Below are 18,675 nucleotides of genomic sequence, written 5' to 3'. Positions count from 1 at the left end.
GGGCAGCCGCCCTCAAGACAGAGACAGCAAATACCTGCCTGTGCTGGATGATAAGTCACGTGGACAAAAGATGTTTTGCCATTTCTCTTCATTTCTAGGTTTAATCTTATGTTTATCTCACAGTCAAGAAAGAAGAATCTCACACAAGCTGCAGTTTAGGTCCTTTAAAGTGCAGCAAAGATGAATCTAATTATTAATCAGAACACCTTTCAAAGTCTCAAGCTGTCTTTTTAAAAATCCTAAATGGGCACTTTATTGTATAGCCAGCAGTAAATTCATACAGTTAAACACACTATTAAGAATACAAATTGTAACCAATCACAATGAGTGGTTACTTCTTAAATCATTTAAACAATTACGTGGACGTGCAACAATTCATATTAAGGTGTTATATGGTGTTTTGTGAGGATTTCATGTAAAAGTAGGAGTCAGAAGTGACACTGAATCGAAAGACAAAAAGATTTATTTCTGTTGGAAAAACACCTGCACACACCCTTCTCACTTTGATTGTTACATAGAGGTGAAACCGTAAATTTCAAGTGATCGTGATTGTATTTGGACCGGAAAGTCACACGTGAACACTTTTCAGATTAAACTTAAAGCATGGACACAAAAAGAAATACCTGGATTGGCTTCACAGCCTTGTTTCACACCACTTGCACATACAACAAACTATTTCTTTAAAAATACATGACAGAACACAGATATTGGCCGTTTTCTTCTTCCCACAGACTGAATGTCTTCCGTTCAGATTTCAAAGTGAGACGTGACTCCTCCAGCTCGACAATCAGCACGAGGAACAGGCCGGATGAGTCTGTATGGCAAGCGCAGGTTTTTGTAAAACCTGCTTGAGCAGAAGAGGATGGAAATGTGTGCTTCAGGGGCAGAGGAACACTTTCGTGACATTCCTGACAATAAACGTCAAAACCTAATTCTCATTAGACACTTTCCAGCATCCGATCGCTATAAAAATAAGCACAAAAATAAAATCTGAGAGTGAACCCTGTACTTCCAGATGTCGCGGACATGTTGCTGTGAATAAATTAACATACTCTGTTCAACCTTATTTAGTTTTTTTTGATTAAAAAACTACTTCGTGATCATAGTTCTCCTTTGAAGAACTAAATGGGACGTTAGTCTTTGTGACAAAACAACTCGCAGAACACTGCAATAACAATACATACATAGTAATAAAAGAGTTTGATTAAGTCTGAAATATACATGAAACATTCAAACGCACACTCAAAACTTTCTTTTTTTTTTTTTTTTTTTAATCTTTCTTGGACAATGTGCACTCAAAGTGCTGGACTAGTGCTAAAGACTAAATCGTGACGGCTCTTTAGGAGACAACTGTGCAGACTTTAAAAATAAAAAGGATCTCTTGGACGTCAACAGAGGACGGCGGCTGTCGGGTTGAGACGGCGTCAGCTCAGGGTCCCGATGGGGAGGCGGTGAACTCGATCACTCCACCGTTCTGCCACAGACACAAAAGGAAACCTTTGTTGATTAAGAAGCAGCACTGGAGAGATGCTCTGTTTGAGACCACAACTCATCTAGGAGCAAGCTTAATCAATGTCCCCCCCCCCCCCCCCCAAAACAAGCAACTTCCCAATTGAAGACATCCCCGCCCCCCACAAGACAAGCTTGTGACAAATGCACACGCATGCAGGTACGCAGCCTCTACATCATCCCAGACTACGGTCAGCTGCTTCAGCATCGATAAGCATTTTTGGGCAGGCATGAAATGTGTGACGAGATTTTATCTGACGAAAAACAGAAAATACAGAAGGTACTTTTACATTTACAGTGGTTATCAACCCGTCTATCGTCTGCTTCACAAAACAAAGGCTGCAAATATCAATTGCTTGTAGCTTTCAGTGTATGAAGCTTTGAAACAAAGGACATTTGAGATTAACAGATGATTTAAAAGACTCCTAGAATCAATCTTAAATGTAAAACTCCGACCAAGAGCTCTTTGTGAGTACAAATGAGGTTTTACTTGGAAAACTAGGCTTGTATCTCAGTTTTTCCAAGTAAAACCTCACATGACGTTTACACACAAACAACTCTTGGTCATCGGCTGTGACTCGTCTTCCTGCGTTTGTAGAGCAAACACGGGGGGGACAAAGTCCTCGATCTGTGTAAACGACCTCTCTGTTCTTCCACAACAGGACATTTGGTCCAGAAAAACCACAAAGATGCTCATTCAACTTTTAGGACAAATGTATGGAATGAAAAATGTATCATTTAAAGGTACAGCGTGTAAAAGCTGGCAACATTTACTGGTGACGTTGCGTGTTGTGGCCGAGTTTCCCCTCACCTCACTCTTCTCTTCCAAGTTTGTCGAAGAGGCGATGCTAGAATGTCCGTCGTGGGCTATTATAAAAAACATGGTAAAATTCTAGATATAATTGTGGAGCAAAAACAATTCATCCAATCAGGTGATTGTGCAATAATATTAAAAAAGAAAAAAATAGAATTATTTCAATTTCCCCAAATTAAAAACAATTTCACCTAAATTTGACACACTGCACCTTTAAAGCATTTTTTTTTTACTGGGTATTGATTATGCGTGACGATTCAGTGTGCAATTCATGCTTGGACGCACACACACAATAAAGACCGTAATAGGCAGTTTACACAGAATAGGGTTGGATGGATCAAAGGTAACAGGTGATGTGCACAGAGACGGAGGCGGACGAGCCACGGAAACCACGCTGTGTATGAGGACGGGCTCACTACGTGACAAACACTAACGGGGGGGTGGGGGAGCATGCAAACACACAGCATCTCGTTTACCTCATCATCATCATCATCATCACATGAATTAAATTCCCCAAATACTGTCTGAAATTGAACAAGAAATACGTCCATGCATATTAGTGAGGAGCAGGAAAATGTGACGAAGAGGAAACACTGTACTACTCTCAATAGTGTCGGGAAATGGGGTCGGTTACCTTGTAATTATTGCTCATGATCTGAACTAAAAAAGCCACTACTTCCTTTTTGCCAGAATCCTGAGCCTGTAACAGAAGGTACACGAGCAATAAGTGTTGTTTTTTTTTCAAATTATGAACGAGTTCAAGCGCTTATTCGTGTGGAACGCGTCGTCCCCGGAACACACACCACTTGGATTGCCGTCTGTCCGTCGTAGCCGGGTTTATACAGGTCGGCTCCGGCAAGGCTCCAGATCTCCAGGCCCTCCAGGTCACTGCTGGCTGCAAGACTGACACACAGGAAACGACTGGGTTACGACAGCAAAGGGTTGTGTTTTTTTTTTATTTATAAATATTATTTACACAATTAAAGAGGCACTGTGTGAAGGACAGCTTTTATAGATCGACTGATGATTGTATTGTCATTGTGACACCGATCGTAGCTTAAATAAGGCGTGTTCCTGAAACTGTTAATTGGAACGGTTCAGGCAGATAAATAAAAGGGTGCCAGCCAGCGTCGTCGTATGATTGGCGACACAGGAGATGCAGAGCAGAACCCAAAACTATGCTGCCTGGGAGCATTCCTACAGTTTGTGCAACAAGCGGGGCAACTGGTTGAACCCCTTTTGTCAGCTATGTAGGATGGGTCAAACGAGATATTTGGAACTGTATTTGTGTCCTCTTGTGTGTTTCACCTGCACAGCTCTGTTCCTGCTTCCTCCAGCTTGTCTCTGGAGAAGTGGGCCCCGGTCTGTCGCAGCAGCTTCACAACTTCTTTGTGCCTGCGTTGAGTTATCACAGGACATACAGCAGTGGAACACGGCTATATGTTAGTTATCGCAGCACGGAAACGGACGGATAATAGACAAGCGTCTGTCGCAGCAGCTCCCGACACATGATACGAGGGATTAAGAATACAAAAATGTCAGAGTAGGAAACGCAAAGGTGTAAATGATCAAATTAATGATGGCTGAGCTCCATTCCACAATAGAGACATCATTAATGTGATCAGTGACACCTTTTCCTGCTAAAATGTGTTTAAAAAAATCCTTTCACTGTATATTTGATCTTGACTTCAGTGCACACACGCGCACACACATGCACACAATTAGAATATCATCAAAAAGTTGATTTATGTCAGTACTTCCATTCAAAAAGTGAAACTTGTACATTATATTCATTAATTACACACAGACTGATATATTTCAAGTGTTTATTGCTTTTAATTTTGATGAAAGGAGCCCCAACTAAGAATTGAGTGCTGTACATGCTCATACTTTCCATGTTCATACTTTTCAGTTGGCCAACATTTCTAAAAAAAAACTTTTTTGTACTGGTCTTAAGTAATATTCTAATTTTCTGAATTACACTGAAATTGGGATTTTCATTAGTTGTCAGTTATAATCATCAAAATTAAAAGCAATAAACACTTGAAATATATCAGTATGTGTGTAATTAATGAATATAATATACAAGTTTCACTTTTTGAATGGAAGTACTGACATAAATCTACTTTTTGATGATATTCTAATTATAATTATATGACCTGCAAATTGTGAAAGAGTGGTTATGTATATGTATATGTATATATATATATATATATCTATATATATATATACATATATATACACACATATATACATATACTTGAACAATAAGACAACACTGGCTTTGTAAAACCTGGAGTGGAACCCTCCTATTTCATGTTGTGTCTATTACGCACGGGTTATTCAATACCTGCTTGAGCATTACAAACACACGCTGTATAAGATAAACACATATATACACACACAGTATATCTAAGATGTTGTTTTCATATGCTTTAAATTCAGGTTGTTTTTCTATTTTCACTTTAATTGACACTCAGTGGTGAGTTTGGCAAGTAGGAACAAGTTCCTTATCGGGCCACAATGATCCGCCCCCACACAGGAGTCACCTGCAGTGACATTTGTGCATGGTGACAGGAACACACAACACAATAAAAGGGCCCGAAAGTGCTGACCACTGACATGCTGAGTTTATAAATCAGAGCTGAGCTTGCTCTGCGGTAAAAAAAAGTAAACCAACAGGTCAATCTGACGCGTCGCTGGCACGCAGAGTTACAGTCAAAGAGACCTATTAAAATAAATAAGTTAAAAAGCCAGTATCTCTCATCTGTGAAACTGGGAGCAGGCTGGTAGGACTGGTTCAGACGACACTCCCCTCATTTGTTCTTTAAACCCTTCTTTTCCCTCTGCTGCTCTCTGCCACTCCTTATATGGACCTCTGACAGTCGTCAGTGAGTTGTAGGGTGGCATTCAAGGTGTGCCAGAAATGCCAACATCCTAGAAGCGACTCAAACATCGACTTCTCTCACTCGGTTTTAATTTCATTACATACATATATATACACATATACATATATATATAAATATATATATATACATATATACATATATATGAAGGTATGTGAACTGTTTCCTGAAGGACGTCCCTCTTCCATAACAAAGGGAAACAAGTCCACACTTGCAGTTAAGCCGACTGCTCAAATAGGACAAACAGCTATTCGGCACAACTCTTACGCCGCTTTCACCCCGGGGCGCCACATGGCACTATAGCAGAAACTTTAAAACATGGCTTTTTGTTCAATGTACTTTGGTAAAAAAATAAATAAAAATAAACACCGTCTAAATTGTAACGCGATAATTAGTCTAATTACTTTGTTGCCTGCCCTGTAAACTCCATTATGAGTTGCTTTCCCGGTTTCACCCCGCCTCCCCCTCCCCCCGCAGCTGCTGCTCCCTCCCCGCCATTTCAATAGAGCCAGATTCTCTACCTTGCAGCTCATTTAATGAAGTGTCCTCTATTGCAGCTATTAACACCATGTTTTGCAAGAAACACTCAAAAGGACTATGAAGAATAACAATGGTTGCTGACGGCAAAAAGGGGATTTTTTTTTTTTTGGTCCCCCTCCCCCTTCTTTTAAATGTCTCATTTGCAGCTCGTAAACGACGTTACTGCCACGGTAGACGGATAAAACCAGAAGAGCAGCATCAGCCCTTATCGTTTCAAATGCGGCGAGGTTTACCTGAAGCGTACTGCGTTGCATAGGGGCGTATCCCCAAAGCGGTCTTTAGCGTACACTGTGGCTCCGTGACGCAGAAGGTACTGCACCACCTTCAGGTGGCCCTCGCAGGCCGCGACGTGAAGGGGCGTGCGTCCATCGTAGTCACCGAGACACAAGTTAGTGCCCTGGGAAGAAAGAGAAACCGAACTTTTAGAGTTGTTTTTAACAGCAAGTGCAAAAAAAACAACATTTAAATAAAGTAACTGATAGTTTTGGCTTCAACAATCTGTTCCTTTAGTTCAATGATCACACAATAAACCCATTCTACACAACACTGAGAATCATCAAAGACTTGACACTGATTGACAAGATGCAACAGAAGCTTCATTTTATTGTCAGGATTCTAACTAAGCGTTAACTAATGTTTACATCCGTGTTTAGAATTCCAGTTCAACCACATGCGACAGGGCCTGCCTTACCAGTCAGGCCTCATGTTTTTGCTTCCTTACACCCATGTCGTTTTGGAGAGACTGACCGCGGAAACGTATTAATGTGACGCACAAGGGAACGTGTTATTCAAGCCAGTGTTGATTTCAGTTTTTGACGAGTAACAATAATTCCAAAAGTGTGTGTGTGGGACTGCAGTGTTTCTCACCATTTCTCTTAGTGCTTCTAAAGCCTCTACATCTCCAATCTTGGCAGCAGCACATGCCAGTGGAGGAGTCAGAGCATCGCGAATGGCTTGAAGCTCCTGTAGACAACACACAGTTTAATCATTTAAAGGCCAAACTGCATTTAAACAAAAGGAGTCTAACATGTATGAAGATTACAGGATTTTAACACAAGCCAGGTGCTTTATCTGCAGTTCAGCTTAAAGCTGCTGCTGCTGCTGCTGCTGCGCTCACCTCCTTGCAGCTGACGCTCAGAGACTTGGCGATGACCTGGATGAAGCGGCTGTTGCTCAGACACAGTTTGGCTCCTGCCAAGTCGACGTTCATTTCACCTCGCAGGTTCTGACTCATCAGCTTAAAAAAAGGACACACACATTTTTAATTACTCTAAAAAGGTACCACGTATTTGTTTGAATTATGTGAGAAGATGACAACTAGGAAGAATAAACACTTGACTGACCTAATCCCTGAACAGGGGCGTCCCTGTCTATCTTCAAGAAGCTCTTGAAGACCCAGCTTCTTCAAGAGCATCTTCTGTCCTGGCACTAACCTGCACTCTCACCCTCCGTCAGCACTGTTCTTATTCCTGTAGTTTATTCCTCTAATGTAAGTCGCTTTGGAGAAAAGTGTCTTCTAAATGCTTAAATGTAAAACGAGGCACCAACCTTTTTCTTGGCCTCGAGATCAATCTCCTTCTTGGCCAAGACGTAGGACAGCTTCGACAGGGCGGCCTCTGGAGTCATATCACCACCAGCTACCAGCCCGGCCTCTATCAGCACCTGAGAAGTCATGGGAATGAGCGACTCATGTCAGTACTTTATTCATTTTCTGGGCCGGTCTTCTCCATTTTTGACTCAACGTCGACAGGAGCTACCTTGCCAGTGGCGTAACTCGTGCACACGGTGCCCCGCAGACACTGCGTGCAGTTGACGATGATGACACCGGAGTCGGTCGCCTTCTTCAGCTCCTCCAGCAGGTCCGGGCGGTTATCGGGGGCATTTCCGCTGCCGTAGGTCTCCAGGACCACACCCTCCATGGGCGGCTGCAGGAAAGCCCTCACCTGGAAGCGGATGACTTTGAGGTTTGAGGTTTTAAAAACGCACCACAATTTATTGCAAACTAAACTTGCTTTGCTTTAACGGCGGAGAATCAAATTGAGAAATTAGTATTCCATGTTATTTTTTTCTTCCACTCCAATGCACGCAACCGACCGCGCTCCCAAAAAGCCCATCTGGCGCAATCTACGCAACCAGTATCCTCGCCACTGGTTGGCTGGCAATGGGGAGGCCCTATACCACATCATTAGCCATGGCAGATGACTGAGATGGCAGGAAGGAGAGCAATTAATCTGAAGGTGTTAGCAAGCATAAAGTCACTTGGCAAGACCGCGGCAGTTACCATAAAATGTGAGGGGAAGGTGACATTAAAAGTGCCGGGTTCAGTCGGTATTTTTTGATGTGATAAGCAGTTTGACAAGAAGTGGTTGCCGCAGATTACCAGTGAAGCGTTCGCACGCGGGAGACGTGTGGGGACACGAGAGTCTGGTGCCTAATCAAAACAGGGCCTCGCGAAAGGCAGTTAAAAGCTGCGAGGAAGTCTTGATCGCCGAGCTGGGCAGCAGGAGCAGATTGAGACAGTAAAGTCCTTCTCCTGGCAGCCGCTGCGGGGCGGGGGGGAGGTGCAGATAAATGTTACAGTATCCGTGCCAGTCCTCCCTCTTTACAGGGCGATTGGTCATGGCCCATAACTCGTTCTCATCTTTCTCTGGGCTGAGCTTTGATGGCGGGTTTACATGACTGGCAAAGTAACAGAAGATGGGTAATAGCACAATTAAATTAAAGTTAACTATGTTTTATTGCAGTTTGGAGCAGGCTGCTACCTTTGAAGAACATTTCCTTTATTACGTTTTAATACGCTGAGGAGGAAAACGAGGTCATTACAATATGCAAAGCTGAAATAATTGCCTGATACAGCTAACAGTTTTAATTTATGTCTATCTTTGTTGACTTAATATCATTTGGTGCTGAACTGTACTCTTTACACATAAAAGACAATTGAATGGCAACATTAGACTTCTTCATCTTCTGTTCTGTTTATCTGTTGAGTGTAATAACACACCCATGACAAAATCAACATTTACCTCAAATAAGTTGTTGAAAATCTGACTTTCACAAGCAGCATCCACTAAAAACATTCTCCAAACACAATAGGACTGCAACTAAATGATATTTCTTTAAGTAAGTGATTAATCTCTTTTGATCAAGTAGATGTTTGGTACATGAAATGCAGAAAATGGTGTAAAAAACGTGTCAATCTGTGTTTCTCGAGCCTTAAATTGATCAATGTAGTTCAGTGGTGCCGCACAAGTCTCCTCAGTGGCATTGAACTGGGTTGGTTTTACAGTGTCAGACAGAAATGGCTATTGTTAGTAAACACAGCAGACCGGTTGATGTTTGGTTACACTTCAATTGCCCTTTGTTATTTGTGTATGTTTTTTATCTTTAGGCTACATCGAGTGTGAGTCGACTTGTGTACCATGAGGCAACATTTATTTGATTCGTTCTATATTAAATCGATCGGATCATTCTGCTTTGGCGTCGTCTGGGTTGGCTCTTATGGAGAGAAGCAACAAAATCCTCCTTTGTCAAAACCTGACTGGCAGATGTTATTCTGATGTTATTTTTTGAGTGTCAAGTCAAATTGAACCCCACTTCCGACCAGCTTCTTGTTTGCCAACTCATGACTCTGGGTAGGTTTTCACCAACCTAGTAAATGACTGAATGATGTGTTCAATATTGAGAAACAAGGTGCGTTTTTTTGTGTGTTGTTGGTCTGGGTATTTTATGTTCCTTTGATATTGATATCAGATATCGGTCCGATATCAGCCAAAAAACGAGTATCGGATTAAATCGGACTGCCCCTAAAATCTCCGGTATAAGCACTCTGACACAAGCAGTCCATTCCGCTCTAGCACTTCTATCCAGTAGCGAATAATGAAATGAACATGGCAAAAAATCAAATATTCTTATGTTGAAGGTTAAAATATATGTAACCATTGGTTAATAATAAATGGGTCGGTTTTTCTCAAACCTACTGGATCAAGTAATATCACTTGATCAAGCTTATTCTAACACTCCACACTACAAAATAAGTAATTAAAGTATGTATGATTCGTGCTGATGTGTGTGAATGAGAGGAACCCAAGTGGAACCATGAGGCTACAGGGGGTGGAGATAAAGAAGGTGGAGGATTTTAAGTATTTAGGGTCAACAGTCCAGAGCAGTGGAGATCGTGGAAAAGAGGTGAAGAAACGTGTTCAAGCTGGTTGGAATGGGTGGAGAAAAGTGTCAGGGGTAATGTGTGATAAAAGAGTATCAGCCAGAATGAAAGGAAAGATATACAAGACAGTGGTGAGACCAGCGATGATGTATGGTCTAGAGACAGGAAGCAGAGCTGGAGGTAGCAGAGATGAAGATGTTGAGGTTCTCTTTGGGAGTGACGAAGATGGATAGGATCAGGAATGAGTCAATCAGAGGAACAGCACATGTTAGATGTTTTGGAGATTAGGTCAGAGAGGCCAGAATGAGATGGTTTGGTCATGTACAGAGGACGGATAGTGAGTATATTGGTAGAAGGATGCTGGGGTTGGAACTGCCAAAGAGAAGACCAAAGAGAAGGTTTATGGATGTAGTGAAAGAGTACATGAAGTTAGTTGGTGTGAGAGAGATGGATACAGAGAACAGGGTGAGATGGAGGAGGTTGATTCGCTGTGGCGACCCCTGAAGGGAGCAGCCGAAAGGAAAAGAAGAAGATGATTCATGCTGATATCGTATCGGATCGATATCGTATCGGATCGATATCGTATCGGCCAATACTCAAGGCTGCAATATCGATATCATATCGGGTGTGAAAAGGTTGTATCGGGACATGCCTACTTGACACTGATTATATTTGTTCTTTCAAATAAATACATCCAACTACTGTACGAACAGCTCACTACGAGTCCAAAGAGTGTGGTGTCCTTGGTGTCTGGTTGCTGGGAAACCACACTTTTAGGAAGGCGTTGGCGTGTGTAACCTGACTTACGGTGGCAGCAGTTATTCCTGGGAACAGCCTGATCAGGCCCACGTTCCGGTTCAGCTCCGTGCTGACTTGAAACTTCGCCGTGGTGTTCGACCGCCACACCGTATCCCAGTTGACTGTGGCAGAGACGAAGAAAACCACGTCAGAAAAAAAAACCCCACGGAGAAACGTGAAGACATGATCAGTGCAGCCGTGTCTTACTGGTGATGTCCACTTCAGCAGTGGCCAGCGGTTGCAGGTTAGGCGAGGAGAACGCATTAAAACTCCCAGCGTCCACTTTGGTCACACGGTTGCCTCTGTAGAGTTTGTTGTAGAAATACAGGCACACCTGAAGGGGATGACGCACACTTAATCAACACTTATAATTTACTCTTGGTGCTTTTAGACGCTACTGACTGCACTTGTAGACATAGTGGATAACACTACTTTACAATCTTCCTGGTCTGGCAATATTGCGAAACACGCGCCAGTCATTCTCATCAGACGAGTCCTTTAGAGGCTTTTGTCATCTTTGCATGCAAAGGAAATTGGCTAACTTTGTGTCACGTGTGTTTGAAAGCAAGAGTGTTTAAACCATTTCCTCACCTCAGGTATGACAAACAGTCCGGCAATCAGCAGCGCCCCCAACAGGTTGCCTCTGCCGTCATTCCTCATCTCATAGATTGGCACCTGAAAGACGTATGAAGTATGTCATCTTACACAAGACGGTACACCTCCTCAAAAAGTCTGCAGACACTTTCTTTTTTTACCTGTGAGCCGGTGAGGACGATGGGTTTGCCCAGATGCTCGCACATGAAGGACAGGGCGGAGGCCGTGTACGCCATCGTGTCTGTGCCGTGAAGGATCACGAAACCGTCATAGTTTTGGTAGTTTTTCTGGAGCAGGACGAGAACATAAACGCCACGTTGCTTTGTTTTATTCCACCGTGTGTGTGTGTGTGTGTGACACGAGTGTTTATCAATCAATGTCCAGCAGCAAAAATACCTCAATGTCCTTCCCGATCCTACCCCAGTCATCTGGGGTCATATTGGAGGAGTCCAGCAAAGGGCTGTACTCTAAGACAGTGTAGATTATTCTCTTACAGTCTTTACACATTCTGGAAAAGAGAGATGTTTATTTAGGAGTATGGTTATTGTGTTAAAAAAAACAAAACAAATATTAGTAATGTTAGTCGTTGCAACTACATGCAGTTCACTCACAGGACATGTGGTTAAACAAAGTATGATCAGCGACACTGTTAAGAGTTAATAATAATAATTGGTTCAGGTTAAGTCTATGAAGTAGGAGGGGAAATGGTGTAACAAGCTAAGTTTATGAAGTGACACAAGTGTCTATGAAGTCGGCCTTGTGTCTCAGCAGCAGGGTGTCAAAACCTGTTTCATACACACACTCACACACGTACAGGCATTTTTGGGAGTGTAGAAGGGAGGGGCATTACATAGGCCCTGATTACAATTTCAGAGAAATGCAAATAATCGCCAAAACACAACCAAATTAGAAAACGTGTGCTAATTGCCACCCAAAACATTGCAAGAAGCAATTTGGCTTCTGTCTCATGTTCATTTCATTTGATGCCGTCATTTTATTATGAGCAACACATCATTGAATATTTAAAAAAAAAAAGGAAATACAGCATTTCTGCTTCACCCAGCTGCTTTGATGAAGTTTAATGAACGCAATTATGCAAAAATAGTCGCAGTTAGAACAATAATTGTGACACCGGCCGAGCTGCAAATAGTAACATCCCAATCAAACAAATTATAAAACTATAAAAAAAAAAAAAAAGACTCAGTACAAACCTGGGCTTAAAATATAACATCACATTTAGAATCGCACTTACTAGTTTAAACCACCACGATTTTGTGTTGGTTCAAAAGGGACATTTGAGATGATAAGACAAATAAGATAAGATAAGACGTGGACACTTTATATACACGTGTACAGGTGAAGTTAACAGACACAAGAGAGTCCATTTAATGTGCGTTGAGGTTTACCCAGTGAGTCATTTCAAGTTAGTTTGCTTCCAGTCACAAGGAAGTGAGCCTCAGTCATATTAATATTTAGTATGTGGCCTCTAACAGGAGTTCACCTCGGGCTGGCCAACCCTGAATGAAGCAGTGTGACTGGCTTAACAACCATGGAAAGATTTTCGTTTTTAATCTCCCTTTTAAAGAAATAGGGTGGAACAACCCCCCCCGTACACATACATTACCATACGGCAGCCTGGAACCAGCAGGGGGAAGGACGAGCAGGCAAACACCAGTCCTCCTGACTAGGGGTTCTACTACAGACACTCTCCTAATTAGCTTTACGTCCAGACACAACCCAAGAACATATGCTGGTGATTTTATTGAAGCAAACGTGGCCCCCGAGAAAACACTATTCAAATGACCAATCATATCCTAAGGTGTATAGATTTATATAGTATGTGCTAAGATGCATCACAGAATAAGAATAATTATCGAGTGTGTGAGTGTAGTAGAGGGACTCAAGACGTGGAGGAAGACGTGGAGGAAGGGGGCAAACGACCTTGTGGCGTTCCCCCTTCGCATCACATGAATAAAGCTTTTCAATAAATCAATAAACCCATTCCCTATAAGTATTCAACAAATGCATATCATCAACAGTGCGCCCATTAGACTCGCACATGATACCAGTTGATATTATTAACACGGTCTAAACACAAAGGGTGAGTGACTATCAACACGTGCCGAACGTCTAAAAACAAAAACAAAAAAAATCATGCTCACGTCGTCATATTAAAACAGATTAGTTCATCTTTAATATTAGTCAGTTGTGTGAGCATGAAAGCAGCCACACTCTGTTAGTTAGGAAAAAAAACGTCCAGTGTGTTACATGTTAGTGTAAGTTTATAATGCCTTTAAAATAAAAAAATATTAGGTTTTTGTAGCCCTGGAATAAGCTTAATTATGTACTTGCCATGTTCCTTATACATACACATATATATAGATTGGTATCGGGTATCAGTCCAAGCACTCTTGATATATTGATATAGTAGCATATTGGCAAAAAAGTCCAATATAGTGCATCGATAGCGTTATTAAAATAAATACTAGGGTCACAAACAATGAATCCATTAGTCAATTACTAAATTAATCATGAGCTCTTGTGATAATGAGTTAATTGGTTTGTGGTTGTAAGCAGCTTCTTAAATGTAATCGACATATGAGAAAATCAGAATTTCAAGGTTCAACATTTTATGACATTTTATGAACCAAACAACTCATAATTTTAAATAAATAATATGCTATTCTATTCTATTCTATACACGTCTCATTCCCACAACAACAGAGGAAGTTGAGATTGAAAAAAATAAATAAAATTGACAAAAAGTCTACGTCAAAGTCACTTCCTTCAACCGATCTGAATAAATCGAATCCAACTCTGTAATCGAATGTGAATTAAACAAACCCAGCAGCCTCATAATGATTTGAAGTGTATTTTTCATTTGACTTGAAAAAAATGGGTGAAACAGCCCTTTAAGTGTTCAGCTCTACTCTCTCTACTCATCACAAACTGCTCGCAAAACCTCGACTTCCAGGTTCTGGGAGACCATTCTACGAACACAGCTGCTGTATGGCTTTCCTTATCGGCGCCACACAACCGGGGCACCCTGCTGCTCTCACTAATGAAGACTCCACGGAGGCTGTTGATCAGCTGGGAGCTCAGTCACGAGGGGGGGGGGCTCTCTACTCTCAGTGCAACAGAGCGGATCCACCTCACTTTACCAGCAGTTACAGCTTTTTTCTTTACCAGCTAAACTTCCCTAAAATCACATGGTTATCCCGGCTGAGTTAACCCCCCCTACTCCTCCTTCTCAGCTCTGTGCTCCTCTATCCTTCCTGCTATTTTCTCCTATTACCAAAGGCACGTATTTCCTGTCATGCAAGCACACCCATACATTCACTACTAAAAAAAAGGGACAACAGACACACAAACCATTCTCAAGCACAGTGCAATGGCAGCAGCACCTATTGAACTGAAGTTCAGAAACGGACGTCAATTTCCTGTAAATCAATAAAAGCAGTTCACAGACATGTGAGCGAAGTCGATCTTCCACTCTGAAATCTCACACACAACATCGATTGGTATAAAGCAATAATGAGGAAGATCATTTGTGGTCTCTGTCAATTCTAATAAGATTTCATCTGCACTAATTTGTTTTATATCTATAAAGAGGAAAAATAATAAAAACACACAATTGAATAGCAGTTAAAAACGTCACCGACAAGTAACGTTGCCGTTTAATCGGTGCAACCAGTAATACTTGATATACGCCAGCGTGATAAGCAGTGATCACGTAACGACCTTGCGGCTACATAACTTCAGTTTTCAGTATTAATAGACAACATCAATCGATTGCAAAGGGAAAAATATGACAGGTTAGGTTTTAATGTTTGTAAATAAAATTTTTTTTAAAAAAGGCCTTTAATTAAGAACAAAGGGCTTTAAGCATTTATAACAGAATCGACACAGTCAAAACATGATGACTTACACTGCACCATACAAGAGCCGACTGCGAGTGATAGACTTACGGCAGGACCAGCGTGCTCTCAGACGAATAGTAGTCATACAGGCAGGTCTGCTGAGCATATGCCTCATCGTGGAGAATGGGCAGCTTCCGCAAACTCTTCACAAACGCGTTGGCTTTTGGTGCGAGCACTGAAAGGAAAAAAAAAAACAATTAAAAAAGGGGGTTTATGTTGATATTTGTGTCATAATTCAACAATTTAGAACAGAGCAAAAACGGGGGGGCCATGATAACACCGCCACACAACAGTCTAATACTGACCCCTGGTGGTACATGTAAGAAATGGCATGTTACAGATGCATTAAACCGTGAATTTCACTATTACTGTAGAGATGGCAGACATTCACTCGAGCAAACGCGCGGCAGCTGACAACCACGTGTGTGAGCATTGAAGACAGCGGGGGGAAGCTGCCTCCAGACATCCTGACAGACAGAAGGGAGAATTGTAGGCATGTGTTGCCAAGAGTAACATGGGGAAATGGGCGGGAAATCACAAGGCTATTACACACAATGTAAACGCCGATCCACGTAGACTCCCTCAACTGATGAAATGTGTGACATAGCTGAGGTATGACCTCGGAAAAATCCCAATTTCACGACATTCAGTTATCACCGAGTGTGAAATATCGGACTATTGTAACAGTGTGAGACACACTGACGTGTCCAAATAGGCCAGCAGATCAAATTAAGACACAAATGAAGAGTGTGTGTGTCAGCCTCAAGTCATTTAGGAGTGTAATCAAGATTTTATAGTAAGATCACGCTGATTTATTTGTATGAATCAGGACATTTACAGTCAAAGTGACATTTGAGGTTGACAGCTGACAACTCTTCAGTTTCCAGTTTGCTATATGTTTGAAATGTTTTTCTTAATGCTATAGCTCAACATAGTCATTCAATACAAGGACTGTGTGTGTGTGTGTGTGTGTGTGTGTATTTTTTCTGTGAGTTTTATTACTGGATTCATTTTTGCATAATAAATAAGTTTACATTGTGAACTATTTATCATTCCATATCAAAACAAGGCACTTTTATTTTGAAATTATGTGAAATATCATCTTAAATATTATTTCCATGTCCCTTTCTCAAATTTTCCCCTCCCAATATTTTCACTATTATGTTATTCATCCTCAGTGACCGGCTGACCCTACTGACCAAACTAAACACTCAGTGGCCCCCAGGTTGTTTGAGTCAAGTCCCCATAAAGTTAATTACTACATTTTAAGATCAAGAAATGTTAGCCCGAGGTCAGGGTTAGGTTAATGTCAGGGTTTAGGATTAGACCAGTAGTAATTATGGTTCAGTCCAATCACGGCCCTCAGACAGATTTTACACAGCTCCCAACTTTGGATTTATAACGTATTCACCCACTTTAGCTCCTCTGGTCAGGAGTTGTGATTTGAAACCAGAGTTTCCGGTTTGAAACCCACCTGTGACATACAGATCACATGCCTCACATGATCAAATCTGGCCCTCGTTAAAACCCTTGATTAGCGTAAGTCTCCGGGGAATGAATGCAAAGTCAATGCAATGTCCTCTGACGTCACGGAAACCTGTATGTGTGTATGTGCGTGTTGGTCCCCGCTTGAACTGCACCTGACGCTGGACCTTTGAATGTTATTTTTGCACGGACGCTGCAGATGTTGCTCAACAGCCGCTCGTGTCAACGTGGAGTTATTTATTCTTGCTGCACATTGCATCATGTTGTTTTACTACTCACATATCCAGGTGGAAAAACAGGGCTGATACTGCTCTTTCTAATATTTACTGACATAATGTTTACATTTCAGTCCGTTCAATCTCACGCAAACAAACACACACACACACACACGTGTTGTCGGTTAGCATGCTAATTGTTGTCACCCTGCTAGCGTCAGCCGGTAGGACCAGAATAAGCTCGTGATATTTTAAGAAACACGTGTTGTTGTCACACACTTCTTATTTACACACACGAAACCTGACTTCGCTGTGCTGGCTAGCACCTTACCTGTCCACAGAGGACACACACACACACACACACTAGCATAGAATTACCGTTATCGTGTATCGTCATCCCGATGGTTCCTCCGGTGTTGATGACCAGGACTCGCGCCTCCTCGGACGGTGAGCCCAGCGGCTCATTGGTGGACTCGACCGAGTTGCAGCTCGATAGCAGTCTCCTCCGGTGCACCTGGACACCTGGACGCGTAGGGGACACCTCGTTGAGTTCAGGGAGCTCCAGCTTGGGCTGTGACAAAGCCCGCGCAAGGGAAGTCAGGTTGTTGAAACTGGACTCCGCCATGATGAAGTGAAGTTAGCCGCTAATAAGACGCTTAATTCGTCCTGAGTGTTGGACTGAATGGCGCGGTCCCCCCCCAGTGCTGTCGTCGTCAGCAGCAGCTGCCTGACACACGGTGCTCTTTCTCCAGGTTTAAGTGCAGGGAAGCAGCTTCCATTGTAATCACGACGTGAGAGCAGACGAGGGGTGGAACCACCCTGTTATTATGATTTCATGTTGCCAAAGCTGTACTTTGATATGACTCATCTCATTCTCACAGCAGGTTTGTCCTTGAAGCGCTGATGGACAGTGTGTGTGCGTATGTGTGTCCACTGTGACGTCGACCACCTCAACGTCACTTATGTGGGGCGGGGCCTTAAATAGTACTTGTGTACATGGTCTTTATTTATATTTTCTCTTGAAAACAACAGCATTTTATCCTGACATATATATTATTTTATTGTAATTGTTTTCATTTTGCCATGACACAATTTAGTTTTAGTTTTACACTCGCTTTGGCAATGTAAATGTATGTTTCCCATGGTAGATAGATATCTGTTCGGTTTTAATTATGTAGTGCATAATGAATTTCCTGTTTATCTCAACCCAACGCAACTTCACATTTAGATGCAATTAACAGTCTTACCACAAAAAGTCACTGTGGGACAACATCCCTATTAAATGCTTGCATTTTCCTTTGGATTCAACGTCCTTCTGAGTGATATTTTTTAAGGTAGTAATATAATAATCAAATAGATACGTTTGGAGGAATGGTGTGGTTTATTGGTTTTCCCAGAATACAAGAAAATATATTGATAACAATTTATATGTGTGTACGCTCATAAATCCACAGAGGCAATAGTTTCTCATAGACATTATGTTGTGGAGTAGACAAAAGGACAAAAGGTATGGAAGCGTTTAAAAAAAAAATCAAAAATAAATCAATGGGAATCATGGCGTTTCAGTAACTGGTAGCTGCCACAAGAGGGCGATGTTACCCTTTATAAGCACTCCAATGGTTAGCCTTATCAGATGACAAGAATAGATACTGAAACATAATCCGTACATTGCGTTATAATAGCAAAGGCATATTTATATCTTATCTTAAAATGCCATTGCTAAAACATGAAA

At 41.8% G+C, this 18,675-nt stretch overlaps 1 protein-coding gene across 5 annotated transcripts; it reads right to left on the bottom strand.

Moving 5' to 3' along the window:
• Positions 1-445: 445 nt before the first annotated feature.
• aspg (asparaginase homolog (S. cerevisiae)) lies at positions 446-17,860 on the bottom strand. 5 transcript variants are annotated; one of them, XM_058614673.1, is made up of 19 exons: positions 17,322-17,860; positions 15,292-15,418; positions 14,728-14,763; positions 11,720-11,831; positions 11,485-11,610; positions 11,321-11,404; positions 10,937-11,063; positions 10,739-10,851; positions 7,527-7,712; positions 7,318-7,431; positions 6,887-7,006; positions 6,637-6,732; positions 6,003-6,166; positions 3,632-3,718; positions 3,127-3,226; positions 2,958-3,023; positions 2,800-2,847; positions 2,321-2,376; positions 446-1,474 (listed from the first exon to the last, which is right to left on the bottom strand). In XM_058614673.1, the coding sequence occupies exons 1-19, from the start codon at positions 17,566-17,568 to the stop codon at positions 1,462-1,464; spliced, it is 2,022 nt and encodes a 673-aa protein (XP_058470656.1). In that variant the 5' UTR covers positions 17,569-17,860; the 3' UTR covers positions 446-1,461. The 5 variants fall into 5 exon arrangements, with proteins under 5 accessions (XP_058470656.1, XP_058470657.1, XP_058470659.1 ...); XM_058614674.1 differs by lacking the exon at positions 2,321-2,376; XM_058614676.1 differs by lacking the exon at positions 2,800-2,847.
• Between the last annotated feature and the right edge of the window lie 815 nt (positions 17,861-18,675).

The sequence above is a fragment of the Solea solea genome, chromosome 18, assembly GCF_958295425.1.
Source record: "Solea solea chromosome 18, fSolSol10.1, whole genome shotgun sequence".
Taxonomy (NCBI): domain Eukaryota; kingdom Metazoa; phylum Chordata; class Actinopteri; order Pleuronectiformes; family Soleidae; genus Solea; species Solea solea.
The sequence above is the reverse complement of the archived record's forward strand: the minus strand, read 5'-3'. Positions and strand labels throughout refer to the sequence as shown.

Bases quoted from the DNA above. Each gene is read 5' to 3' on its own strand.
- aspg (XM_058614673.1), bottom strand. From the start codon at position 17,568: ATGGCGGAGTCCAGTTTCAACAACCTGACTTCCCTTGCGCGGGCTTTG. The intron at 10,852-10,936 runs GTAAGACACGGC...TCTCTGCCACAG, and splicing joins TGCTGAAGTGGACATCACCA to TCAACTGGGATACGGTGTGG. The intron at 2,377-2,799 runs GTAAACGAGATG...TTTTTATAATAG, and splicing joins ATGATGATGATGATGATGAG to CCCACGACGGACATTCTAGC.